Here is a 24,734-nt window from a genome sequence, read left to right as displayed (position 1 = left end):
TGACCATTCATTTTATACTGCAAGTGTAAAAGTTGCTGTTTCAGATAACCATCAAATAGATAAAAATTTACATTAATTTAAGGTGAAAACTGCGATAAAATTAACGCCGGTATTTAGAGTCCGTGGAGAAAAACAATAAATCCGCGTCGGTCATATTTAAAATTGGTTTAACGAAAAAACTAATGTCGACGTCATGTTCATTGACCATCTGGGTCACAGGAGAACTGTTAAAGGAGAGGATTCAGCACTTTATGTTGTGTGGAAGATTAATAACACTTGTAAAACCGAATCGTAAATCGCCGAAAATTTGCATTTGAAATTTTTTCGGTCCAGCAACAAGAAAAATTGTTCTGGGACACTTTCCGGGTATGCGTGAATTTCAGTTTCTCGGTATTTTAACAACTGACAACATGTTGACATGAATATGTTTATTATCTTATATTTATAATATGCCGACTCGTAGTAACAACAAATTAGTAATTTAAACAATGCCATAAATGGAACATTATTAATATTGATGATGGTCATAAAAGCCACAATGTACGATTTTTATAGTGTATCTTAAAGCAACAACTACAAAAAATTAGAGATTTAACATACATGTATTTAACCGGATTTTACTTCAAAACGAAACGAGAATAAGACGTTCAAAACGAATTGTAGGTTTCACATTTTCCTTTTTATAACTGTTAATAACAATTCCAATTCATTTATTTATATGTGAATAAAGTATTATATTAGTAAAGTATTACTGGTTGCCTACTTTAAGTGCAAGCACAACGGCACCCTCTATGCATTAACCCCTGCACTTTATGCACTTCACCATAAAATTCACTTGTTCGACAAAATACCTATAATTGAACGATTGTAATCGGTACTATAATCTCCCTAACAGTAAAATCGAAAACAAAAAGTGAATCCGCGGCCGCTTTCAATTTCCATAATAACCCCAATATCCACGTCCTAATTGCGTTGATTATAAAAATCGACGCCGACAACAATGAGCTCTCGCCTCGCACGTTGATTAGTTTAATGGGCACGTTTTTCACTTTCCTGGACGCACGAAGATTCGGGCTTCCTCTACGCGTCGTTTTTCCCATGTTACGAGATCTTATCCGTTCATGTATTGTTTACGGTTTTCCACGATTAAGTTCTAGTTATTAATTTACGAATTTCGATGATGGAAGAAATCGTAAGTATTATTCGTTTTGCTAACGAATCGGTACGCAGAGATTCCTGGCTATTTTTATAAACAAAACTGTTGATAATAAAGCATATTCTCGTGGGACACGATTATCTTCCTCATAGCTCTGATAACGAGGGCATTAATTCTTAGAGCCCATTTGTAGCCTAATTGTTAATCAGTGTGTTTCTCGTATTTTAATTACTTGGACTTACGTGTAGAGTCCCATGCACACAACACACGTACCACGCCGTAATGATATTGGGATAGGCGGTGGAAAATTGATTGGAAATGAAATCGCATTAGCACAATGTCAGCAGGAAGAGGCAGTAAGATGAGTTAAGACGTGGTAATGCCGGATAATTGTATCGGAATATTGTCCATAAAATATTCATGAGCCGAGTGGTTGAGCGTGCAAAAACAGACAAAATAATTAGGCATATAAATGAAGTTATCTGTCCGACGTTATAAATTCTGTTGATCTCTGCCCTAATTGCATCCATAATGTTATACCCCAATTAAGGCTCGCTAACATCCTGCCATCCATTATCATAATTAATAAATAAATTCATGTAATGACTATCGCACTTCCTAGGCCACTCGTTTTCCCAGGTACTTGCTGATTTTCTTCTCTAATTGATACTATCTATTGGTTCTGGTCGTTTGCACGTTATGGGCTGCATTCACATTCGCTTTCGCGACATGTTTCAGTCAACCCTTATATCGTGGTTGCCTATAATAAGCGCCGCAACCTGCTGTCATCTATGAATAAAAATACAAAACACTCTACTCATCTGTGTAATAATTCGGCTCCGCCTTAAACACTGGATGTCGTGCAACAAAATTAATAATGTTAATAACCAGAACATTAAACAAACAATCTGATACAAATTAGCACAGTTTCTTGGGCAAAGAAAAAAAAAAATTTCCAGCAACCTCTTATTATAATTCTATTAGTACTACCTAAGGGTATAATTTTAATTCAATTTTACGAAATTTCGTCACAACCCTACAAAACACAAACGCAAATTGAATATCGCACGAATCATTTTCTACTGAGTAGTCTCTTGCACACCTCGAAAATCGTTTTGGCACGCTCCTTGACTTCGATCTCTTCGATCTGCTTCTTGACAGTTTGACAGCCTTCAATCAGCATCACCTTCTCCTCCTGCAAGTTCTGTCGTTTGATCTGCCGGGTCAATTCTTCCTTCGCCTCTGGTGACACGTCGACAATCGTCTTCTTGGAGGCGTCGAACACCATTTTGGAAAAGTTGACAAATCGCAGAAAATACAAGTGAGAGCGCAGCAAAAATATCTGGTAGGAATCGGATATTTCCTTGCGAACGAACGGCGATATGTGCAGGGTGGTTTTGCGCGCGGAAAACATGAAACGTTTTGCTACCGACGCCATTCGACCAAGACGTTTCTCCATCGTGTACTTTATGTCAAGTTTGTTTTGACGGGTGAATATCACTAAGAAAATTTTGAAAGTTTGTTTCATTATGCCAACCTTAGCAACCACACCAAAAGGATCATGTAAAGAAAAATAACGAAGTTTCCTGCCCCCGGGGCGAGAATTATTGTCAAGTGCACTTGCATCAGCAAGTTGAAAGTTTGGCAGTGGCAATAATGGAATGTTAAAATCAAAAGAGTGCGGTCCCAAAGAAGTACAACAGCCTAATGAGGTACTGGTTGAGGATGATCTTGGTGTCGTGTGCGTGTGTGAGCAGAAGAGAACATTTCCCGAACAATCGTTGCCCCCACCCGGGAGCCCCGTATAAGACGGACGGCGGCGTAATCCGCGGGCACAGTGTCCAGGCGGCCCGCGACGAAAAAGTAATCGAACCAAGGGAACCCTGAGTACCGTAAATTGGACGGAACCCGAGAAGGAGATTGTTGGCGCGCGTACACACGAGTGACGGCGGTAATGGTGCAAGGTCGCGCAAGGCCGTCCGCGTCTTCTTAGGAGGATCGTTCTCGTTCGCTATATTTAGGAGTCGGTGCGCTTGAGTTTTTTTTTGCATCTCAGTTCCATCGGTACGATTGTTTGGCGACTTCCTGGTTTTGATAGCAGGAGTTTTTGGGACTTTTCAATTGACGATTTTTTTTCGATTGGTTCTTATTGTGAAGTGGCTGAAATTATTTGAGGTTGGTAAACTACATTTATACTTTTTTGTTAACATTTTTTAATTAAACAATTAAACAACTTTTTAAAAAAGTTTATTATGATTAAAATTCTTTAATTTTTTAATTAAAGGGAATTACATTTTTTTGTATTTTTTAAATATATATGATTTATCTTTAAATCTCAAATTTTAAATTTTTTGAATTCTAATTTAAATAATAGCACCAAATAAATATAATTAAAATATACATATATATATATATATATATATATATATATTGAAAATTTGATAAAAATAAATTGAGTCAAAATTTTCAATATTAACTATTTACTGTGAAAAATTCAAATTTACTACAACTTATAGTTTATTTATTTCACTTAAATAGCATTAAAAAAAAACAAAAAAATGGTTTTCCTTTAATAGATAATTTCTAAAAATTAAAATTAAAAAAAATCATATAAATATAATTTTTATATTTTATTAATATTATTGTTAATAATATATTTTATTAGTATTATTATTATTATTTGGAATTTATAAAATACATTAATCAATTAATCATTAAAATTTAAACTCTTTATATTAATATTTTAAGTTAATAAATAAAAAATATTGAATATATTTTATTATAATTGATTATATATTTAAATATTAAAACAATAATTTAAAAAAATAGAAAATAAAATTTTACTATTATAAAATTATTACTATGTATGAAAGAAAATTTCTTTTTCATTAAAAACCAATTTCTTACTTATAATGAAAAAGCAATTTCGCATTTGAATATTAATTATTATTTTTATTATTAATTTATTTATTATTAAGGTTTTTCATTTTTTTTTAATAATATTCGCAATGCATAAAATAATATGGAATGTAAGTTTTTAAAATAATAAAATTTTAAAATTAGTTTTATGCGTATGTGTATATTTATAAAAATGAATTTTTTTATAAACAACATTTTTATGCCATAAAATAATTTAAAAAATTAAAGAAATTTAACATAATTAGTTTGTTTTTAATAATTTAATTAAAATAAATATGTATATATAATTTATAAAATAATAAAAGTCAGTTAGAATCATTATTTTCTATTCACAGCCAAAAACTACTCTTTTATTATAACAATAATTATATGATAAAAAATTCAGAAGTATCATTAATAAAGATAATAACCAACAATTAAAGTTGTTAGTTTTTTTCAGGTGTATAATCCCATTAATTTAATTGATATTTAGTTTTTTTGTTCCGTGTTCAATTAAAATAATGGTAATAAAACCAATTGCACCATTAAAAACAACCAACTCATCCGTTTAATTGCTGTATAACTTTTGTAAGAAAAAATAACTTTTTCCGACGTTTTAATTTATATTTATAACACAACATTTTCACCGAATTACTTTTACAATTTTTTAACAGTTTATAAATAGAAAATACGTACTAACACACTTCCTTAATACCGAAATAATTGTACAACATAGGTGTTTGTAATTGATGGTTGTTTCGCATCTAATTAACACTTTGACCGAAACCGAATCTGTTTTCTCTTTCACTTTTTTTTTTATAAATTATAAATGTCGTCGCATTTTTCAATCACCCCTAAATAATTTAATAGAAAGCAGAAAAAACCTATTTATTTATTAACGATCGGTTTAGTTTTTTGACGAAACTTTCATTTGAACGATTCGAAAAAGTCCAGAGCAATTGATTAGGCATTTCCATTTCAGTTATTGCTCATAATAACACTGTTATTTATTAAGTGTTCGGTACGTGATCAATTTGGTCCACATAAGAAACTAATGGGAATTTATTGATTTTTATTTTATTGAAACTTTCACTTTTGATCCATTTTCCCGTGTCAGTTTTACGGTTGACGGTCCCTTTTTAAATCTAATACTTCTCGTGACGTTCGAAAAGAAAAACAAAAACCGAAACGTATTCACAGTCTTCATTAATATTTATCGTCGTTCCTTCCCGTTCATTTAAATACATAATCGTCGACAAGTCACAAATTACGTTAACAACATTGCAATTGATATAATCGTGCAGTTGAAAATTAATAAACAACGATAGACAAAAAGACATGGAAAAACGAACGGACCAACATAAATCTTGGCAGTTTTTTAATCGCTCTCAAACGGCCGCAATCACGTAAACGCTCCACCGCAATTAGATCGGGTCGGATGGGCGCATTTTTTTTTTTATTTATTTTACCTCATTGGTCTCCTTTCTTTCCATTGCACAATGACCGTACGCGCGCCCTTCGCAGAAATTTCAGAGGTTCGGGTGATTAAAGGCGGAGTGGGAACAAATTTCGCGTCCAGCGGGAGAAATGAGCCCGCAGCGCGGAGCTTAATTTTATGGACGATTGTATCATCGCGCCTCGTTCCGACCGTAATTTTATTGTGCTTATGATTCTCGGAAGCGTTGTTTTTTTTTTCGATGGACGCGGCTTTATTGGTGGTTGTTAGAGTTGGTAGAGGTGCTCCGGTTCTTGATCTTATCACTCATTAGTGGTTGTCGATTTTTTTTTCTTTTTCTGTTTTTGCAGCGACGATAACAAGGTTATGTTTTATGGGTTTGTTGTACCTTTTGTCGTTTTACCACTAAAACTGACTAAAAACGCTCGACCACTTAACTAAAATTGTCAATAATCATTTGTAATTTACACCGGCAAGTCCGGTTTGTCATAGCAACTTAACAACACGCACGGCCCGCCGTTTTTTTTTTACTCATCACCAGAAACACTTGTCAGCGAAATGGTCAATACAGTTTCGAAATTTACTGTAAACACCATTAGAACGCCAGGTTTTGATTGAGTAATCAGTGTTTGTTCGACTAACAGAACCGATCGTTCGAACATGCTAATTGGCATGAATCATTTCGCGAATTTCCGATCAATTTACCACTCTAACCGTTGTTTACTGTCCGCCATTTTTTTTTTATTCCCATGTGCGATAATTGGACGTAATACGGATTTCGTCGGCAACAATTTGTCGACAGTTAACCATTTCATGATTAAATCGTAGACAGCTACCGAAAACACACATTTGTTATGTAACGAATTGCGTAACGGTGTCGTCAATCAAGAAAAAAATCATTCGTCTACCTCACAATTTTCATGTACCGAAACCCGCAACGGATAAATCTAACACAACTGACCCATATTTATGCTTATTATACGGTTTGATTTGCAACACAAAACTATGTTTTACAACTGTTATTTGTTATAAATTTTATTGCTTAAATTCAATTTGGTTGGGCTAGTACAATATGTTCACGTTGGTGCAATAAGGCACGGTTTAAATTCAAAATGGAGTTGTGCAAAACATTATCAGATGGATTTAAAAGTATTGTCCATTTTGGTTTTTTTTTTTTTTGGTCATTTCAAGCTTGGTGGAAAAAATGTTCACTTATGTTCTTTTTTTTAAGTTTATTGCCGCAAACTGAATTTTAATCTGCAAGTGATTTTGAAATATCTACGAAAATTATCATTTTGGTAGCTTTCGAAAAGTTGTAATAACTTTCCTGTTTAATTTAATCAGATATTTACCTCAAAAAAATATATCTTAAAATTTCAAATTATGTGCAATTTTTTTATTTCAAGTGAAAACCATAAGTGTATATCCAGAAATTCAGGCAAATTTCGAGATATTACTAATACGATATTTGAGGAAAGTATTATTAACGTATCTTAACCACTGATAATTTGTTTAAATATTAGTAATTATGTAACAATTTTCATGAGAGTTTGGATAGCTTGATTTTATTCGATAATTTAAAGGCAAGCTCAACATTACTTCCATTCCAAATAAAAAACTTTGGACATATTATTTCGAAATTAGAAAAAACTTTTAGTGTTTTATAAACAACAATATTAATTATCTTGAAATTTAGAAATGTCGCTATATTGTATGACAAATTATTTATTTTTGGATAGCTTGATTTTTTTCGATAATTTAAAGGCAGCTCAACATGACTTCCATTCCAAATAAAAAGTTTGACATATTATTTCGAAATTATAAAAAACTTTTAGTGTTTTATAAACAACAATATTAATTATCTTGAAACTTAGAAATGTCCCTGTATTGTATCACAAATTATATATTTTTGGATAGCTTGATTTTTTTCGATAATTTAAAGGCAAGCTCAAATTGATTTCTATTCCAAATAAAAAAATTTGACATATTATTTCGAAATTAGAAAAAACTTTTAGTGTTTTATAAACAATAATATTAATTATCCTGAAATTTAGAAATGTATCAGAAATTATATATTTTTGGATAACTTGATTTCTTTCGACAATTTAAAGGCAAGCTCAAATTGACTTCCATTCCAAATAAAAAAGTTTGACATATTATTTCGAAATTAGAAAAATATATTTCTCTGGAAATAACTACGTTAAGAACTTCCTGCTGAAATGTTTAGACGGTTTGTCGAAAAAAAAAATTAAAAAATTATTACAGATACGTTAAAATGGGGTTTGTGTGAATCAACGTTTTGAAAAAAATCTAACCTTTTAAAGTATTTTTCTCTATCTAGTCAAGAAATATTTGTAATACACATTAGACTGGTCGTTAAAAATTAAATTGCTAGCGGCGCCCCCTAAAAAGCTTCCTTTTAATGAAAAAACACTAGGATTTTTTTTATCCCAACAACACGTGCCTCAAAACGATCTAAATTAATTTTTTGGTGAAATCATTCCTTATTAAACATGTAATTGTAATTTTTTTTAACATTTTAAAATTATTGACAATGGAACATCGTTATTATTACTATTTTCAGTGATATATTTCAACTAATAGCTTCAAGAAAAATTTTAAATGTTTCGTTATTTGTGCACATGTCTTAATATTTCTCGTGTTCGTCTATGAGGAGTATTATTATATTTTGTTTTTAAGTTTTTATTTATTTAGGTTCTTCAAATAAAAATGTCATTTTTAGACAAAATGTTTTGATTAAAAAAAAATTCCTAGTGTTTTCTCAACAAACGCAATATTTTTAGGAGGCGTCGCAGGAAATTTAATTTTTAACGAGTCTACTATACATTACTTGCCATTATGTGCTATATAATGTTAATTAATATTTGGTCTAAGTTACTGTGAATGTTTAGTGTGTTTAATAAATGTACCAAATTTAAGCATTATTGCATATTTAAACATTACCATTTTACAATAATCAAAAATGTTGCTTATTTATATATCATTTCTTTGTGCAAGACAATTCAAATTAAATTTGGTTGTGCAAAAAGTTTCAATTATAAGTTTAGCAAACTTATTAAATGTCGGTGCAAAAAAACTTGGTACCACGTGTTTAAACAGCACCTAACAAAGATATTTAAATATCCTTGAATTTCCTAAATGTAATAGTTTAAAGTTCAGTGAAATAATTGAAAAATCGTCAGATTAAATAGCGCTGCGATTATTTAATCGGACAGTCGTCCGCGGTTGCGAACCAGTAGCCCGATTAAACGATCAATGCTAATTCGTTAATGCGAATCGACAGCATAATCGGCCATAAATAAAATAATCACGAACGTGCATCCCAGGCCGGATTAACAACCACATCGGAATAAATATTAATATGAACTGACACAACATGAAAGATACGATCGCATGCTGCAACGGGAGGAAAAACGCGAGAGGAAAAATAAAAAAACACAGATAAAACGGATGGATTTATTTAAGATTTCAGAAGAGAGATGAACGTTCCTAAAATAAATAAGAACAGTTGTAACGGATTTTTTTCGAATAAATCACACAACGCACGCATGAGAGTTCCTCGTATTGTTGCTTTCTTTTGTGCGAACTAGTTGATATTTGTCCTTCCTAGTTCTCCAGAGTGTTCCCGTTCCGCGGGCGCAGATGTGAAAGAAAAACGTTCGACCGAACAATGGTCGGTTAACAGTCGACGGTTAAAGAAACAAAAACCACTGTAATTTGTAAGACAAATTGTTATTTTTTGTTCTTTTCGCTCGCGGAACACTGCAAATACCGGTGTATTGTGTAGGTGAAGAAAATGTCATTGCGCACCGAATGGACACGTTAAATGATCGAAACCCGGTGCCCACACCAAAAAAAAAGGCATCCGTCTGAAAAAAATTAAAATCGTAATTAGAATCGTGCAAGAAGACCCCGAGATGAATCCTTAAAAGTTAATCGAACTCAACGCAAAAACTCGCTCGTAAATTGCGACCTTCATGGTGTAAACAACCGAAACGTTTAACCCAGTGAACCCGCGTTCCACGTAACCGACTTCATTTGGAGCCACCCCAAAAATTACAGGAATTAATGAAAAAAAAAAAAAAATCGAATAACAGTTCGACTTCATTGTCCACAATAACGTGTATTTAATTAACTGTAGATCTCGTCGATCGCTTTGGCAATTTACGTCAATAGGTTTTGACTAACATATGCTCTGCATGAGTTATTACGGTGCTAACTTGATTGACCATAAGCAAACAACCGCTGCGCAACGTGTGCGTGAATAACTGAAATTATCGAATACGTTTTCAGAGGGATGTGACACATTTTTGAGTCACCTGAAAGACCAAACACCAATGTCTAATAAATGCGAAACGACAATGGGGACCATTAAACGAAGGCACATAAAACGTTTACGGCTCGTGTCAATTAAAATGCTGCTGTAATCAATTTCCGTGTTGAGTAAACGAGGAAGCGAACTCTCGTTTGCATTGTTCGAACCGATGAATGTTAAATTTTGCGACACCCTTTGATAAACCAACGTGCGACTTTCATACGACGCAAACGGACCGAGGAACGATGGCATTTCTTCTGCGATTGGCCAAACTCCAATAACTTTGCGACAGTTACAGTTGTTCCAGTTCACGGCAATGAAAGTCGCATTGTTTGCGATCAGTGCAGAAACCGTTAAAATCAATAATCAATAACATTAATTCGGTTTCCTTGTCCTGTATTATCGAGTGGGTCCTATCAAAATAATGCACAAGGTTGCTGTTTGCATTACCTTGAGTTAACAAACGTGTGTTTGTTTTAGATCTTCATTCCAATTGGCCTTTGGAGTGGTCAGTAAAAAATATATATAGTGGATTGTTGAAAGTTGAATTAATCTAGCTGATTAGTCACGGGGGATTTCAAACAAGACCGAGAAGTATAAGAGTAAATCACTCGGTTTTAAATGTAGTACAGAGCAATTTGCATGTGGAATTAATCTGTACCACATCAGCATCCTGTTGTGTTTGAATTAGATTATCATCTTGAGAATGTGAATAAGTTTGAAAGATTTCTCCAAAATTCATCTGTATTGACACAACACGATTAATGTGTTTGTGTGTGTGTCTTTTTTTTTTTTTAATTGCAACCATGTGGTAACTTAACCCAGAACGTAGAATTCCTTATTGACGTCCAATAATCCATTTTATGTGATTTCTATTGTCAACTCGAGGACGTTTACTAATTAGTTGAAAGCGGCAGTTTTCTGATTTTATGATGATGAAAAATTTATATATTACCACTTTAACATACTCTCGCTACTAAAACGTTTGTTCATCGCCAACAACTTAATTAGTATGGTAATTTTAAGGTTTTGTCAGATGAAAGAATTTTAGTTTATAATGGGTTTTTTTATTATAAATTATAATAGAATAAATATATACGTACATATATTTTTATGGTTTCTATGTTTCTAAAACACTTGTTCAGTCTTTACCAAAACGATAATTAAGCTGAAACAGTAAACATAACTGAAAACAAGGATTCACGGTCCAATTAAAAATGCGATTAACATATAAAATAAATCCCCGGCAAGGTACGAAAACAGGAAAACAAGCAACATTAATAAATAAATGAGGCGTTTAGTCGCAACGGTGGCGCCCGATGGACCATTGATTAGAAGAATTAAAACGTTAATCCGAATCAGATTAAAGTGAATGCAAATTTTACAATCGTTACAAATTCGTTTAATTAATGTAACCGTCACATACGATGCATAAATTACATCTGGTAATTGCTTCGTTAATTTATTTGCCCATACGGGGTTGCATTTTCTTGTTGTTATTTCCTAGTTCGGGACGGTTGAGGTTTCGAACACTTTTACTGCTGCGAAAGTCGTAAATCGCTACCAGTTTTTTTCTTATTCTGCCGTAAAAATCGTAATTAGTTGTACGTTATTAATATTTTAATCGCCGCGGTTGTTTTCCTCATTTGCATAACTCGCGGTCGTTTACCATATGGCACGCGCCGGCAACGAAAGTTCACCATTTCTTTTCCCTCTGCGAATCCATAAATAAATATATACGACCGTTGCGATTCGTAAATCGTGCGTTTACGATTTTAACAGTAAAAGGACATAAATCGAATCCGAAACGATTATTACAGGCATAATGAAAATGAATTTAAGTGCGGGCTAACGATCGTAAATTCGCGGTTTGATTTTAATGTCCGTTCGATTGAGGAAACGTTTCGACGTTTCTCATGGGCATAAAATCAATCGCGGATTCCCGATGGAAGAATTAATTGCGACTCCCAACGACGATTTTAATGTCGAGAAATCGAGCTTTCAGGCCATCTCCTTATAAGGGCGTTTTATTTGTTTATACCGTATCGACACCATTTACTATTTCACTAATAATACTAAAATTCAATCAAATGTAACTGTATAAATTGTATACAAAATTGCTTAGAAAGTCTCACAATTGTCTTAATTGTAAACAATATTGCTTAGCAAATCTCTTAATTGTATTAATTATAATATATAAAAAATTGTTCAGGAAACTTCTCAACTATCATAATTATAAGCAAAATTGTTTAGGAAATCTTGTAATTGAGTTAATTGTAAACAAAGTTGCTTAGGAAGTTTCACAAATATATTAATTGTGTACTAAACTACTTAGAACATTTTATTACTGCAAAATTGCTTACAAAATTTCAAAACTTTCTGAATCATATACAGGAAATTTTAACATTGTCTTAATTTTATACAAAATTGCTTAAAAAGTTTTGTTTGGAATTATATATAAAGCTGCTTAAGAAATTTCACGACTCTATGAATTATATTCAGGAACTTGTACAATTCTTACTTTTATTCAAAATTGTTCAGAATATTTCACATTCTTTTTAAATATATACAAAATTGCTTAGGATATTTCACAACTGCCTGAATCATATACAAACTTGCTTATACAAATGTTTGAATCATATACAAAAAATTTTAACACTGTCTTAATTTTATACAAAATTTCTTAGAAAGTTTCACAACTGTTTGAATTATATACAAAGCTGCTTAAGAAATTTTACGACTGTATGAATTACATACAGGAACTTGTACAACTCTTACTTTTATTCAAAATTGCTCAGAATATTTCACATTGTTTCAAATATATACAATATTGCTTAGAATATTTCACAACTGCCTGAATCATATACAAAATTGCTTATACAAATGTTTGAATCATATACAGGAAATTTTAAAACTGTCTTAATTTTATGTAAAATTGCTTAGAAAGTTTCACAACTGTTTGAATTATATATAAAGCAGCTTAAGAAATTTCACGACTGTATGAATTATATACAGGAACTTGTACAATTTTTACTTTTATTCAAAATTGCTCAGAATATTTCACATTGTTTCAAATATATACAAAATTATTTAGAATATTTCACAACTGCTTGAATCTTATACAAAATTGCTTATACAAATGTTTGAATCATGTTCAGAAAATTTTAACACTGTCTTAATTTTATACAAAATTTCTTAGAAAGTTTCACAACTGTTTGAATTATATACAAAGCTGCTTAAGAAATTTTACGACTGTATGAATTATATACAGGATCTTGTACAACTCTTACTTTTATTCAAAACTGCTCAGAATATTTCACATTGTTTCAAATATATACAAAATTGCTTAGAACATTTCACAACTGCTTGGATCATATACAAAATTGCTTATACAAATGTTTGAATTACGTAAAAACCTCATTAGAAATTTCACAACTGTCAAAATTATATTATAGGTACCTAATTTTTTATATAAAATTATTTAGAATATGTCACAAGTGTTTAAATTATGTGCAAAACAGCTTAGCAAATTTAAAAATTAATTAATTTAATTTTTTACCTTAATCTTATATAAAATTGCTTAGGAATTGTCACATCTGTTGTGGATTTTAAACAAAATTGCTTGGGGAAGTCCCACAGTTCTCTGAATTATATACGAAATCGTTTAGGAAAAATTATAAATGTTTTTTCAATTAAAATTGTTAAGAATATTTCACATATGTTTTAAATGTATATAAAAAACTTAAATACTTTTACAAATATCTTTAGTTGTGTGCAAAAATTTAAAATATGTAAAAGAGTTAAAAGGTAAACAATTTCATTTATAAAATTTCACTGAATTACCAGTTTTTGGTTGGAATTTGAATCGAAATTTCTAGTCCAATTAATCAATTTACATATGCTAAAACTCTAATTTGTCGGAACGTTGATGTGCGTGGACCACCCGTGAAAACGCCCATCAACAAAACCGACACGGAAAATACGGCGCCTAAAATCTAATTACAAGATATCGATCACCTTCTGTAGCACAATACAACCGGCATGATTTGTAATAAAAATACGACCACAATCTAATTAACAATTTTTTTCAAATTAATAACCTTGAATTTGATTAATAAACGTGACGTTTTATTGCAGATGAAGTTGTACCAGCCATTGTTACTCCTCTTCGTCCTGACATTGGCGTCTTCGGCCCCGGTCGAAACGTCCGACAGGAAAGCCAAAAACTTACCCTTCTTCGACTACATCCAACCGGAAATGGTCGACTACAACAACTACGACTCCGATTACATATTGGGCCTGGAAGAAAACGACCTGGGCAGAACGTTGCCGGGACGAAGACGTCCCAAGCCCCGTCCCCAATATAACTCACCGATCTATTACATACGACTACCCCCACAGCCGTACATGTACTATCCGGGATTGGGGTACATGTCGCAGCCGCCCCAAAACCCAATGAGCCAGTTCGTGAACGTGCCGGTCAGTTTTATATCGAACGGGAAGCCGAACGGGATCTACCAGTGGACGGGGGCGATGGATACCTTCCCCGCACCCACGGAGCTGCCGCCGAAACCGACCAAAAAACCAATTCCTGATTCGAATATTCACAGGTTGCCTGGACAATACGTATTTAACGGAAAGCCGGAGGATATTTTTGTGCTCAGGGATTCGTATAATTCTTTATACGGCGATGCTCTGCAGAATTTCTACCCTTAATTCAATTAGTTGAGGATTTCCCACTGTGGTGTGGAAGTTGCGATTAATGTTTTTCAATATTTGAATTAGACGGTTCTTAAATTAATTTTACAGTAAGCTTTTTTTTAAAAAAGGATATAATTGAGTCATTAGAATTTATTATGATAAATTATGTAAAAATGTGTCTGTAATATTATTTAATGACTAGATTTTAAGTGTTATAGTTTTTAAAATATTATTTTGGATGTAGCCAAGTCAGACAATATAATAACACCTCGAAAATTCATCAAGGCAACAAAAAACGACAATAATAGATAGATAGTTTAATATTATTATTTATTTAATGTTATTTATTTAGATTAGTCGAATTTTATTTAAATTATATTGTATACTGAATCGTGTAAATAGTTATATTTTCTTAATGTTTATTAGATGTAATCGAATCATATAAGAACATCACAATAAAACTATTTATATTAAAAAAATTGTTTTACTTTTCAAGATATCCTCCTTGATTACAAAAAATGTAACTGTAGTTATAGGAAAGTAACAAAAAAAAAAAAATAATTGAATGTATTTAAATAAAACAATATTAATTTAAGTAATCAATTATCGATAAACATTGAAGCAAGAAACGTTTTCGAGTAATAAATTATAAATAAAAAGAGATATTAAAGGCGTACACGTATTTTAACAGGGAAATTAAAATAAATATCTATAATATGTTTCTCGTGCCACATTTCAATAAAAAAAATTCCAATTAATCAAAATCCTGACAGATTTAGCCGCAATCAACCAAAATTATTTGAAATAATGCCCATTTACGAAACGTCCAACTTTCACTGGCAATTATAATTTTTGTGGCTATCAAGAACAAATTCACGTCACAATTATTTCTCAAAAGACATTACCATATAATCGGAGCGGTTGACGGATTCAACAATGATCCCAGATTCTCAATTCACAATAATTAATGGCTCGTGTCGATTCTTTTCATGTCATCAAGGAGTCTGATGATTTTGTCGAAAAAAATCGCCTTTGTCCATTTCTGGGTCAAGTGAAAACTTAAAAAAAAAATTGTATTAATTTTTGGAATCCGTCCTGCGGTAATTGAGAGGCGGAGTATCGAGAGGGGGAAGGTTAAAAAAACACCAAAAAATTTGCATCGGGTTCGGGTAATTGTTTCCGTCCAAGGCCGCGTGTCCGCACGAAGGAGGCGTCAGCCCATCGTCGTAATTCCCGTAATGAAGTATGTAAATTATTCAATTATTTTATTGTATGTAATTTGCGCGGGGTACCGAACGAAATGATCCCCATTAAATTCCGGGCAGGAAGCCCTCGGGTTTTCGGCGCCCGACAAAGATGTGCATAGGAAAGCGATTCGCGATCCGAATAAAAATTATGGGGGTCACAATTTTTCGGACGTTTGCGAAACCGCTAATCCATAAAATCGAGGATGGATCGTGCGAATTTCTTATCGGCATTGTCGTCTCAGGTGTTGCGGTCCCGATTCTTACATTTTTTTTTGTCGTCTCGCCCGAATTTCTATCGTTCATAATTGGTGCTAATTACCGTCCACGGTTTCTATTGTAAGGCCGAGAGAAAAAAATTGAATGGATCGGATCCGAGACACAATCGAACGAGAACTGAAACGGCCGAAAAAAAATGGATAATGATGCGAATTATTAGTGTCACTTGTGAAAATAGTCTTGCGGATTGATTCCGAATCGAATTTAAATTTTTTAATCCCAAAAGCAATTTATTTATTTGTTTATTTTAATAATAGTGTTAACTAAAACAGTAAATTTATTCCTAATGTTCAAGTGAATATTAATATTTTATCTAAATCAATACTACTATGTATAACATAATTTGTTTTTTTTTTTATTTTTCTCCTGAAATGTACAATTAAAATATTATTAAATTAAAATTAAATCTTAAACAAAATAAATAAGGAACGTGGGGGTGTCAGAAACATAGCACATATTTTTACTTAGTTTATACATAACTTTAAAAATTTGTTAATATTTGGTAGGGTTTGTTACAATCGCCAGTAAACCGCAAGGAATAGATATCAACAACAATCGTTTGAATTTAAGTACCGGGACTTCAATTAATAACCCTAATTCATCTTAATTTGATAGTTTTGGAGTTTTAATCAAGACTTAACGTCCATCCATAAATTTTCATTTGGATTTAGATCTAGACAGACCTATACGCGAACTAAACGAAGAATATGATTATTTTTTAACAAATTTTCAACAACTTTGGGCGCATGCTTTGGATCATTATCATGACAAATGATTCCATTGTATCTCTATACATGAAACGACTCATGTTAACAATAATTCTCTGTAATGGTACTATACAATGCCAAGAAAAGAAACTCCAAACCATAACGTTTCCTTCACCGTGTTTCAAAAGTTTTTTTAGTATATATGGGATTCAAACTTTTATTTGAAGGACGACGAAGATATTGTTTACCATCTGATCTTAGATTCATCACTGCAAAGTACTCTTAACAAGAACATAATATATGTTCGTACAAACTTCAGTATGGTTACTTCATTGAAATACGAAATAGTTTTGTTCGTTCAGTCAATGTCTGATTGCGCTACTAGACAAATTCATATTACATGACTCAATTAATTCAAATTTTATTTGCTTAGTAGAGAAGAAAGGATTTCGTTTACTTGTTCTTCAAATTTATTTGTAAAAGAAGTTGTTTTTTTTTTGTTATGACGTTTTCTTGTTGTATTTTCAAATATATGTGTTGTTTCATATTTATTAATAACATTGTAAACTATTTTTCGGGAGCATCTTAAGCTTTTAGAAACGTTGGTAATTTTGAGATTTCCGGAGTACAATATTTCGTTCTTCCCACTGAAATTTAATATTATTAATATAATTTATATTTTATAAATTTTAAACGATATTCCACTATAATAAAAATTATATATTTTTCAAATTTTACTTAAATCAAAAATATAAAAGATTGTGTTTGAAATGTTATAAAAATATTAATAAATTAAATAATAAATTAGAAAATTTCTACATTTAGTATTTTAAAACATATAATTTTGGGTGTTTTAATGATGTCCCTATGTTTCTCTGCAATTTCAACTTTTCCTTACCTTGTTAACATTTTACACCCAGTATTCAACATTGTCTATATCAGGATTAATGTTTTGTAAGTAAATCTTTTCATGTCCCTTACTCATGGCTAAACAAATATTCTAAACCATTTCTTGTTTCAACCATTTTTAGAAATAACTTAATGACACCTATTTGAAATTTTTTATTTATTTTGTATTATATTATAATCTGCAGATTACAATTTTTTGAACAAAAATAACAATGTTACACAGTGTTTAATTGAAGAATTTAAATTAAATTATAAAAAAAGTAGTTTAAATGATGAAACGTCCAATCAGTGATGCAAGCTCCATCTGATATACAAATGTATTAGCCTTGATTGTAAATGCAGAATATGTTCTTTTTATTCTATTCCTCATTTATGAAAACTGTTGTGAAAAGAACACCTCTATATGTTATAACGCAAACCATTAATAAATTGTCTTTTACAAATAACAGACACCTGTAATATACAAATTACTTATCTTGGTGCAAAATTTCTTCTAGATGGCGCCAGTATGTCGTAAAATAATTCAAGTCAAATGATTTAACTTGAAATAGTTAATACATTATCTTACAAGTTTTGAGAAATTTCACACGTATTGTATGGAAAAAGAATTGTAGACTAAAATTTTCGGTAGTTTCTTTTTAAGTTAGTATTTGAAATATCCACGAAAAAGTAACAATTATGTTAATTACAATACGTTAAGTCAGATGGATATTAGTCGGTAAAAGCAGTACTTTTAGTTAAGACTGTATAGGTATAGTAGTTTATGGGTGTTGTGTAGTAGTTTACTTATCCCAATCCCGAAATTTCAAGATTGGTAAACTACCGTCCCCGGAACTTCCCGGACAGGTGTAAGAGACCTTCTCTCTTAGCTGCGTCCTTGTAGGTTGGGGCTATTATGAACCGATTCTACGAAAAGGGGTTTTTAGTCGGTGAAAATCTTTTCCAAAAAAAAGTATAGTAGTTCGATGATTATAAATAAATGAAAAGAATGATTTTTCACGTTTAATTTTCCATTTTCTGAATTTCCATTATTAAGAATCCCAGAAAAATATTTCAATAGTAAAAATATTCATTTTGATCAGTATTTTTTGATCCCAATTTTTAAAGACTTATTGGCACCTACTGAAGGTTGGACTCAGTTATTTCATACATTTTATGGCATTGCTCGATTATATAAAAAAGGCTTTCCGACGTGGTGTTTACGCATTGCTTCTATATCAATCATGTTAGATACCAAATATAAAACAAGCTTTTTCCCACGTAATGATTTAAGATATTCAAGGTGGCCCATCCAAAACGTACCTCGAGATATTACTTATTATTAAGTCGGGAAAGAACTTTCGACCAAATCCAAAAACACGTCAAGTTTGCCTGTCAACGGATAAAGTATAGCCAAATCGTCAATCCTTTAAGTGAGGGTATCCCCAATTTTTTTCAATTGTGAAAATATAACTGTAAGTATATATTTCATGGTGTGCAAAAGTTTGTCAAAATCGGACAAAATATTCCAATTTTATGAGGGTAACCTGCTTTCAAATGGGACATATTGTACATATTGGCGACATATGTAGACTAAGCTTTGAAAATGCAAATATCCTTCAATTCATCCGCCACAGTTTAAATAAAATAAATGAAAATCATTTGTTATTTCTGTATATACCTCTATCTATAAACGTAATGAAGTTAAAAATTTTAATTTACTTTTTCCGGTATTATATTTGTATTCAACTAATTTTAAATTTTTTGAAAATTCCGACTGGATTGTACTTTGAGCAGTAATTCCAATCGGCAATGTCGTGTCGTAATTGTTTCCACCATCATATTTTCTGTAATGCCGTAAAACGGTGATAAAATATTGAAAAGCAAGGTTTAATATCATCTAGTATTCAAGAAGTTCTTAACACAGTTCTGCTTATTTCAGTGAGAGCTGAAATAGCTATAGTCATATGAACAGAACACCCATACGCCACTTACTGACTCATTGAATGTACAGTGGTAGAAAAAGCATGAAATATTTTTAAAAATTGGATTTTTATCATGTCGGATTTTTCATATCTGTTGTAATAATGTTCGCTAGTTTCTGTTTTTCTCTCGTATACAAATAATGCCGTTCATCGTTTTTTGTTTAGGTCTTATCGGATACGTTTCTTGGAAAAATGTATTGAATATTATTTTATTTGCTGTCAATTGTACTTAAATTCTTACCATTTTTATTATTTTATTTACTCTTCTCTTCAATTTAGAAAAAGAGTGGTGAAAGTCGCTGAACGTAACGTGACGTGACTAAAACATTAAATATTACTTGTATTGCTGTTTCAAAGATTTTGTGTGAATTCCGCATTCAGGGTGGTGTTGAAATTCGACGAATTGGACATCCACAAAAACCACTCCCAAGATAGACAAAAATGCAAAAAGACTCTCCCTCAAAGATCCTCGCAAAACATCAAGACAAATCATGGAGGAAATTTCAACACAATTTAAACTAGATGTTAGTATCAGAACAGTGGAAAATCGCCTTATTAATGCAGGACTACATGGCCGAATTGCAATTAAAAAAACACTGCTATCAAAGAAAAACAGTCCCGTCTGATATTTCCAAAGCCAACATGTCATGGACTCAGGCAAAATAGGTGTTACAAAAGTAAATTTATTTTCTTTGGATCATTTGTGAGACGGTCAACGATACCATCTTAAATACCGATTTCCCGCGATTAAACATGGTGGCGGAAGCATTATTCTTTGAGGACGCTTTTCTCGATCCAAAGTTGATTGATTCAAGTGGAGGGTAAAATGGAGACATACTTGAAAACATCATATTTTCATTTGCTGAGGAAGAGATCCCGTTTCGTTGGATATTTCAATAAGACAACGATCCCAAACACATGTCTAAAATTATAATGAAAAACTTGACTGTTTGAATGGCTGCCTCAGTTCCCCGATCTAAATTTTTGGGACCGTTGCAATAGAACACAAAAGTAATCAAGAACTTCAAAGCAGACAGGAGCAGTGTCAACAAATTTCTGTTGATACTTCGCAGAGACTGGTAGATTCCATACTGAAAAAATGCCTATCAGAAATGGAAGCCAAAGGTTACGCCACAAAATGTTGAAGTATTTGAGTTATTGTTAATTTTTTATAAATATATGTAACAATATATATATTCCAAACAAAATATTCCAAATTAAAAAAAAAAGTAAAAACCTGTAAATATAATGATCATTGTGATTAATAGACCGATCTTGTAGTAAGTTAGATTTATCCAAATTTACAGTGGATTAGGAAAACATATTAAATAAATAAATAATCCATACTTTTTTCCATCCCTGTACATAATATTCGGAAAAAATTTAGTATTGGATTTATTTAAGTTATAGAACAAAATAAACAAATGTAGAATTTTTAATTGTTCTATTATCTATATTTCTTTTTTCACCTTTTGAAATGTTTCTATATCTTTTCTGTGCACTTGAGAAATAAACTTATACAGAAATACAGTTTTACATATAAATGTGCGCCTCAATGTATTTTAATTTTCAGATATATGACTTTGGAGATATTTCAATGAGGGCTTAAACTAAAAAACACAATTATCTTTTAAAATTCTGATTTTTATTTACATTATTTTTTTTTTCGTCAAAACTATGAACAATATCGTTTCAATTAATTTCAGTGTTAAATACATGTAAATAGTAGCAGCATTTGTTTTACCTGTGAACTGATATGATCAGTTTAGTTTGTCTATTTTATTAAAATTGAATTTTCCCACTTAAAAATATACTTTTCTAGGTGAATATCCATAAAATATTTTTAAAAGAACACATTGTTTTATAACCTTACTTTTAACATCTGCATGTTTCTCTATTATTCTATGTTGACTTATTAAAAAACAGATGGCGCTTACACACGCATGGTTTTTTAAAGATATTTCGTCTAATTATTTTTAGTATTAAAAAAATTTAATTTAAATCAACCGGCAAACAATATAAAACCATTATACATGTTTAGGAGTTAAAAAGTACCAATAAATATTTCCAATTAGTTTAAATTTAAAATGTCCGCTTTTAGTTTACAGCGCGGCTTTCAGAGGGCCGAGCTTTCGTTGTTGGGTTAGTCGTTTCCGCTTTCTTTCTCATCGTGGAACTTGACGTGAACGGATCGTTTCCAAGTTCGAATCAACCATGTCTGAAACTTTGCAGTTGAAAGGCACCCTTTTGGGGCACAATGGCTGGGTCACCCAAATTGCCACCAATCCCAAATACCCTGACATGATCTTGTCTTCATCCAGAGGTGAGTTTAAAAAAAATAAAAACAAAAATGGACGACATCAAGGTTATATACTGATTTTCTAATCCGATTTAATCTTTATGATTTTGCATCCATCTTCTTGTATTGTTTCTCCCTTTTATTAAAAAGGTACAAAATTGTTATATAATAACCATATTTTTTATTTCAGACAAGACCTTGATTGTGTGGAAGTTGACACGTGACGAGACACAATACGGCGTACCGCAAAAACGTTTGTATGGCCACTCTCACTTCATCAGCGACGTGGTTTTGAGCAGCGATGGTAACTACGCCCTGTCCGGTTCCTGGGACAAGACTCTCCGTCTCTGGGATTTGGCCGCCGGCAAAACCACCAGACGCTTCGAGGACCACACAAAGGTTTGACTATTTAGTCATAATTGTCAGTTAGTTGTTAAGATTAATCTCCCCGGTTTAAAACAGCTAGAAGATTTTTTGTTTTTATTATTGTTCCGACTTCTGCGACGACAGAAGAACGCGCTTGGTTAAACTATCGTGGGGCACTGTGAAGTAAGTATCAGTAAGTTGGGTCCTTCCTTAAAAAGCACCCGTTGTGGTTCCCTGTGACCTTACTGGTTGTCAAAAGGAAGAAGAATATATCTATCTCTGGGTGCGGATGCGATTATATTAAAATTACATTCCTCAATCTGATTTAGAACAGTTTTCTTAGTTAAACACAATATTTTTAGTAATATATCATAAATAATACAATTTTTCGCTTCTTGTTTGTAATAGAGATTTCTTGTTGTGGTTTAGGATGTGTTGAGCGTCGCTTTTTCGGTTGACAACCGTCAAATCGTCTCAGGATCAAGAGACAAGACTATCAAACTGTGGAACACCTTGGCCGAGTGCAAGTACACCATCCAGGATGATGGACACTCTGACTGGGTAAGATTATATAATGTTTATACATTTACCTTCCTTAAAAGCACCCGTCAACGGTTTAATTCATGACCTGGCTGGTTGTTGCATGGAAGGAGATCAAATTTAGTTCTTGGGTGTGGACGCCGTGTATTGCCAAACTGCGTTCCTCAATCTGAATTAAAACACTTCATTATTGTGTTATCTTAATTTATGAGTTTTTATTGATTGTGTGTCTTTTCAAAAGGTTTCATGTGTGAGATTCTCGCCAAACCACGCCAATCCGATTATTGTATCGGCCGGCTGGGACCGCATGGTGAAGGTATGGAACCTGACCAACTGCAGACTAAAGATCAACCATTCCGGCCACACTGGCTACCTGAACACAGTGACTGTGTCTCCTGATGGTAGCTTGTGCGCTAGCGGTGGCAAAGACTGCAAAGCTATGTTGTGGGACTTGAATGATGGCAAACATCTGCACACGTTGGACCACAACGATATCATCACCGCCTTGTGCTTCTCTCCCAACAGGTAAATATTTATTACTCAAAATTTTATTAACGTTCTTGGATGTTTATGTGATGAAAAACTCTTTAACCACTTGACATCTGTGAGAGGTTAGCGGATATGGGACTGAATCCGACACGAAAACCTTATTTTCCATCTTACATCGAGAACATTTATACTAACAAAATTGTTTTTATTTTTCAGGTATTGGTTGTGTGCCGCCTTCGGACCATCAATCAAAATCTGGGACTTGGAAAGCAAGGAAATGGTTGAAGAATTGAAACCAGAAGTTGTCTCTCAGAACAGCAAGGCTGAGCCTCCTCAATGTTTGTCTTTGGCTTGGTCCACTGATGGACAAACTTTGTTCGCTGGATATTCCGACAACACCATCAGGGTGTGGCAAGTCAGCGTGTCCGCCCATTAAGTTTTTAATGTTTTTTAACATATGACATGTATGTTTAAGTACAAAAATAAAACCAGTCTTTTTGGAAAATAAGTTATATTATTTTCGGGTTGTGTAAATACGTTATATTTGTATTTTATTTTTATAAATAAATAGTTTTTAAGTATTAAAACAGTTTTCATATTGGTTTTGGGGAATGTAGAATAGATAAAAATAAAGTGTTCATTTGGTGAGTATAGAGAAACTTTTCTATAAAAAGATCGTTACGGAGCAAGTTTTATTGTTTGTAAATAAAGTTAATTCGATAATGAATAAATTTATGGCGATTATAAAATCGATGGGGGTCAATAATCTGACGTGTAGCTAAATGAAAAAACAATCCAGATTTATTTTCAACCAATTTAACGACCCATAAATTCTCCCAGCACTGAAATTTCGATTGTGTGATGTAACAAGTGGAATTTTTACTTTTTCAAATCAAAAATTTATTTAAAAAAAAAATTAAAAGTTTTCATTCTCAGTTCCAATTTTGTATGACTAATGATAAGTTTTTGTAGTGCTTTTTCAGTAGTAATGTAAATTTTGAGTCATTTGTTAGTAACATACACCTGCGTTTTATATACATAAACTAGCAATAAATGAATTTCATGGTTCAAAAAGTTCCAAATACAACACATCATAACCTGGTAAATTGGTCAGTAAATCACAGTCAACAAATAAAAAGTACCCACAACAAAACATTTGATGGTTTCACCAAATATTAAGCAATTAATGCGCACACAAACCTCTTGGTTCCTCCAGTGTTTGAAACTGACACAGATATCTTGCGAATTAGTTAGAAATTCCAAAATAATAGTACCAAACAAAAGAACCCACAAACTCGAATCATTGATTGATCGCGATGCTTTGGTTCCATTTGGAAGAGAGATCGGTGGTTGGTCTCGCAGGTGATGAATCGCGAAACAAAGCGCGTTC

General features: G+C 32.2%; 2 protein-coding genes across 2 annotated transcripts; both read left to right on the top strand.

The window, feature by feature from the left end:
• The first annotated feature begins 2,739 nt into the window (after positions 1–2,739).
• Positions 2,740–14,936, top strand: LOC109601850 (uncharacterized). Its single transcript, XM_020018135.2, has 2 exons — positions 2,740–3,331; positions 13,984–14,936. Exon 2 carries the CDS (start codon positions 13,984–13,986, stop codon positions 14,560–14,562), a length of 579 nt encoding a protein of 192 aa, XP_019873694.1. The 5' UTR covers positions 2,740–3,331; the 3' UTR covers positions 14,563–14,936.
• Positions 14,937–21,812: 6,876 nt separating this feature from the next.
• LOC109601847 (guanine nucleotide-binding protein subunit beta-like protein) lies at positions 21,813–23,852 on the top strand. The gene is made up of 5 exons (XM_020018133.2): positions 21,813–21,973; positions 22,140–22,348; positions 22,745–22,876; positions 23,097–23,380; positions 23,561–23,852. Exons 1-5 carry the CDS (start codon positions 21,865–21,867, stop codon positions 23,778–23,780), a joined length of 954 nt encoding a protein of 317 aa, XP_019873692.1. The 5' UTR covers positions 21,813–21,864; the 3' UTR covers positions 23,781–23,852.
• The last annotated feature ends 882 nt before the right edge of the window (positions 23,853–24,734 follow it).

The sequence above is a fragment of the Aethina tumida genome, chromosome 1, assembly GCF_024364675.1.
Source record: "Aethina tumida isolate Nest 87 chromosome 1, icAetTumi1.1, whole genome shotgun sequence".
NCBI lineage: Eukaryota > Metazoa > Arthropoda > Insecta > Coleoptera > Nitidulidae > Aethina > Aethina tumida.
Note: the sequence above shows the minus strand (reverse complement) of the source record. Positions and strands in the feature narration are given on the sequence as shown.

Bases quoted from the DNA above. Each gene is read 5' to 3' on its own strand.
- LOC109601850 (XM_020018135.2), top strand. From the start codon at position 13,984: ATGAAGTTGTACCAGCCATTGTTACTCCTCTTCGTCCTGACATTGGCG.
- LOC109601847 (XM_020018133.2), top strand. From the start codon at position 21,865: ATGTCTGAAACTTTGCAGTTGAAAGGCACCCTTTTGGGGCACAATGGC. The intron at 22,877-23,096 runs GTAAGATTATAT...TCTTTTCAAAAG, and splicing joins ATGATGGACACTCTGACTGG to GTTTCATGTGTGAGATTCTC. The intron at 23,381-23,560 runs GTAAATATTTAT...TTTATTTTTCAG, and splicing joins TTGTGCTTCTCTCCCAACAG to GTATTGGTTGTGTGCCGCCT.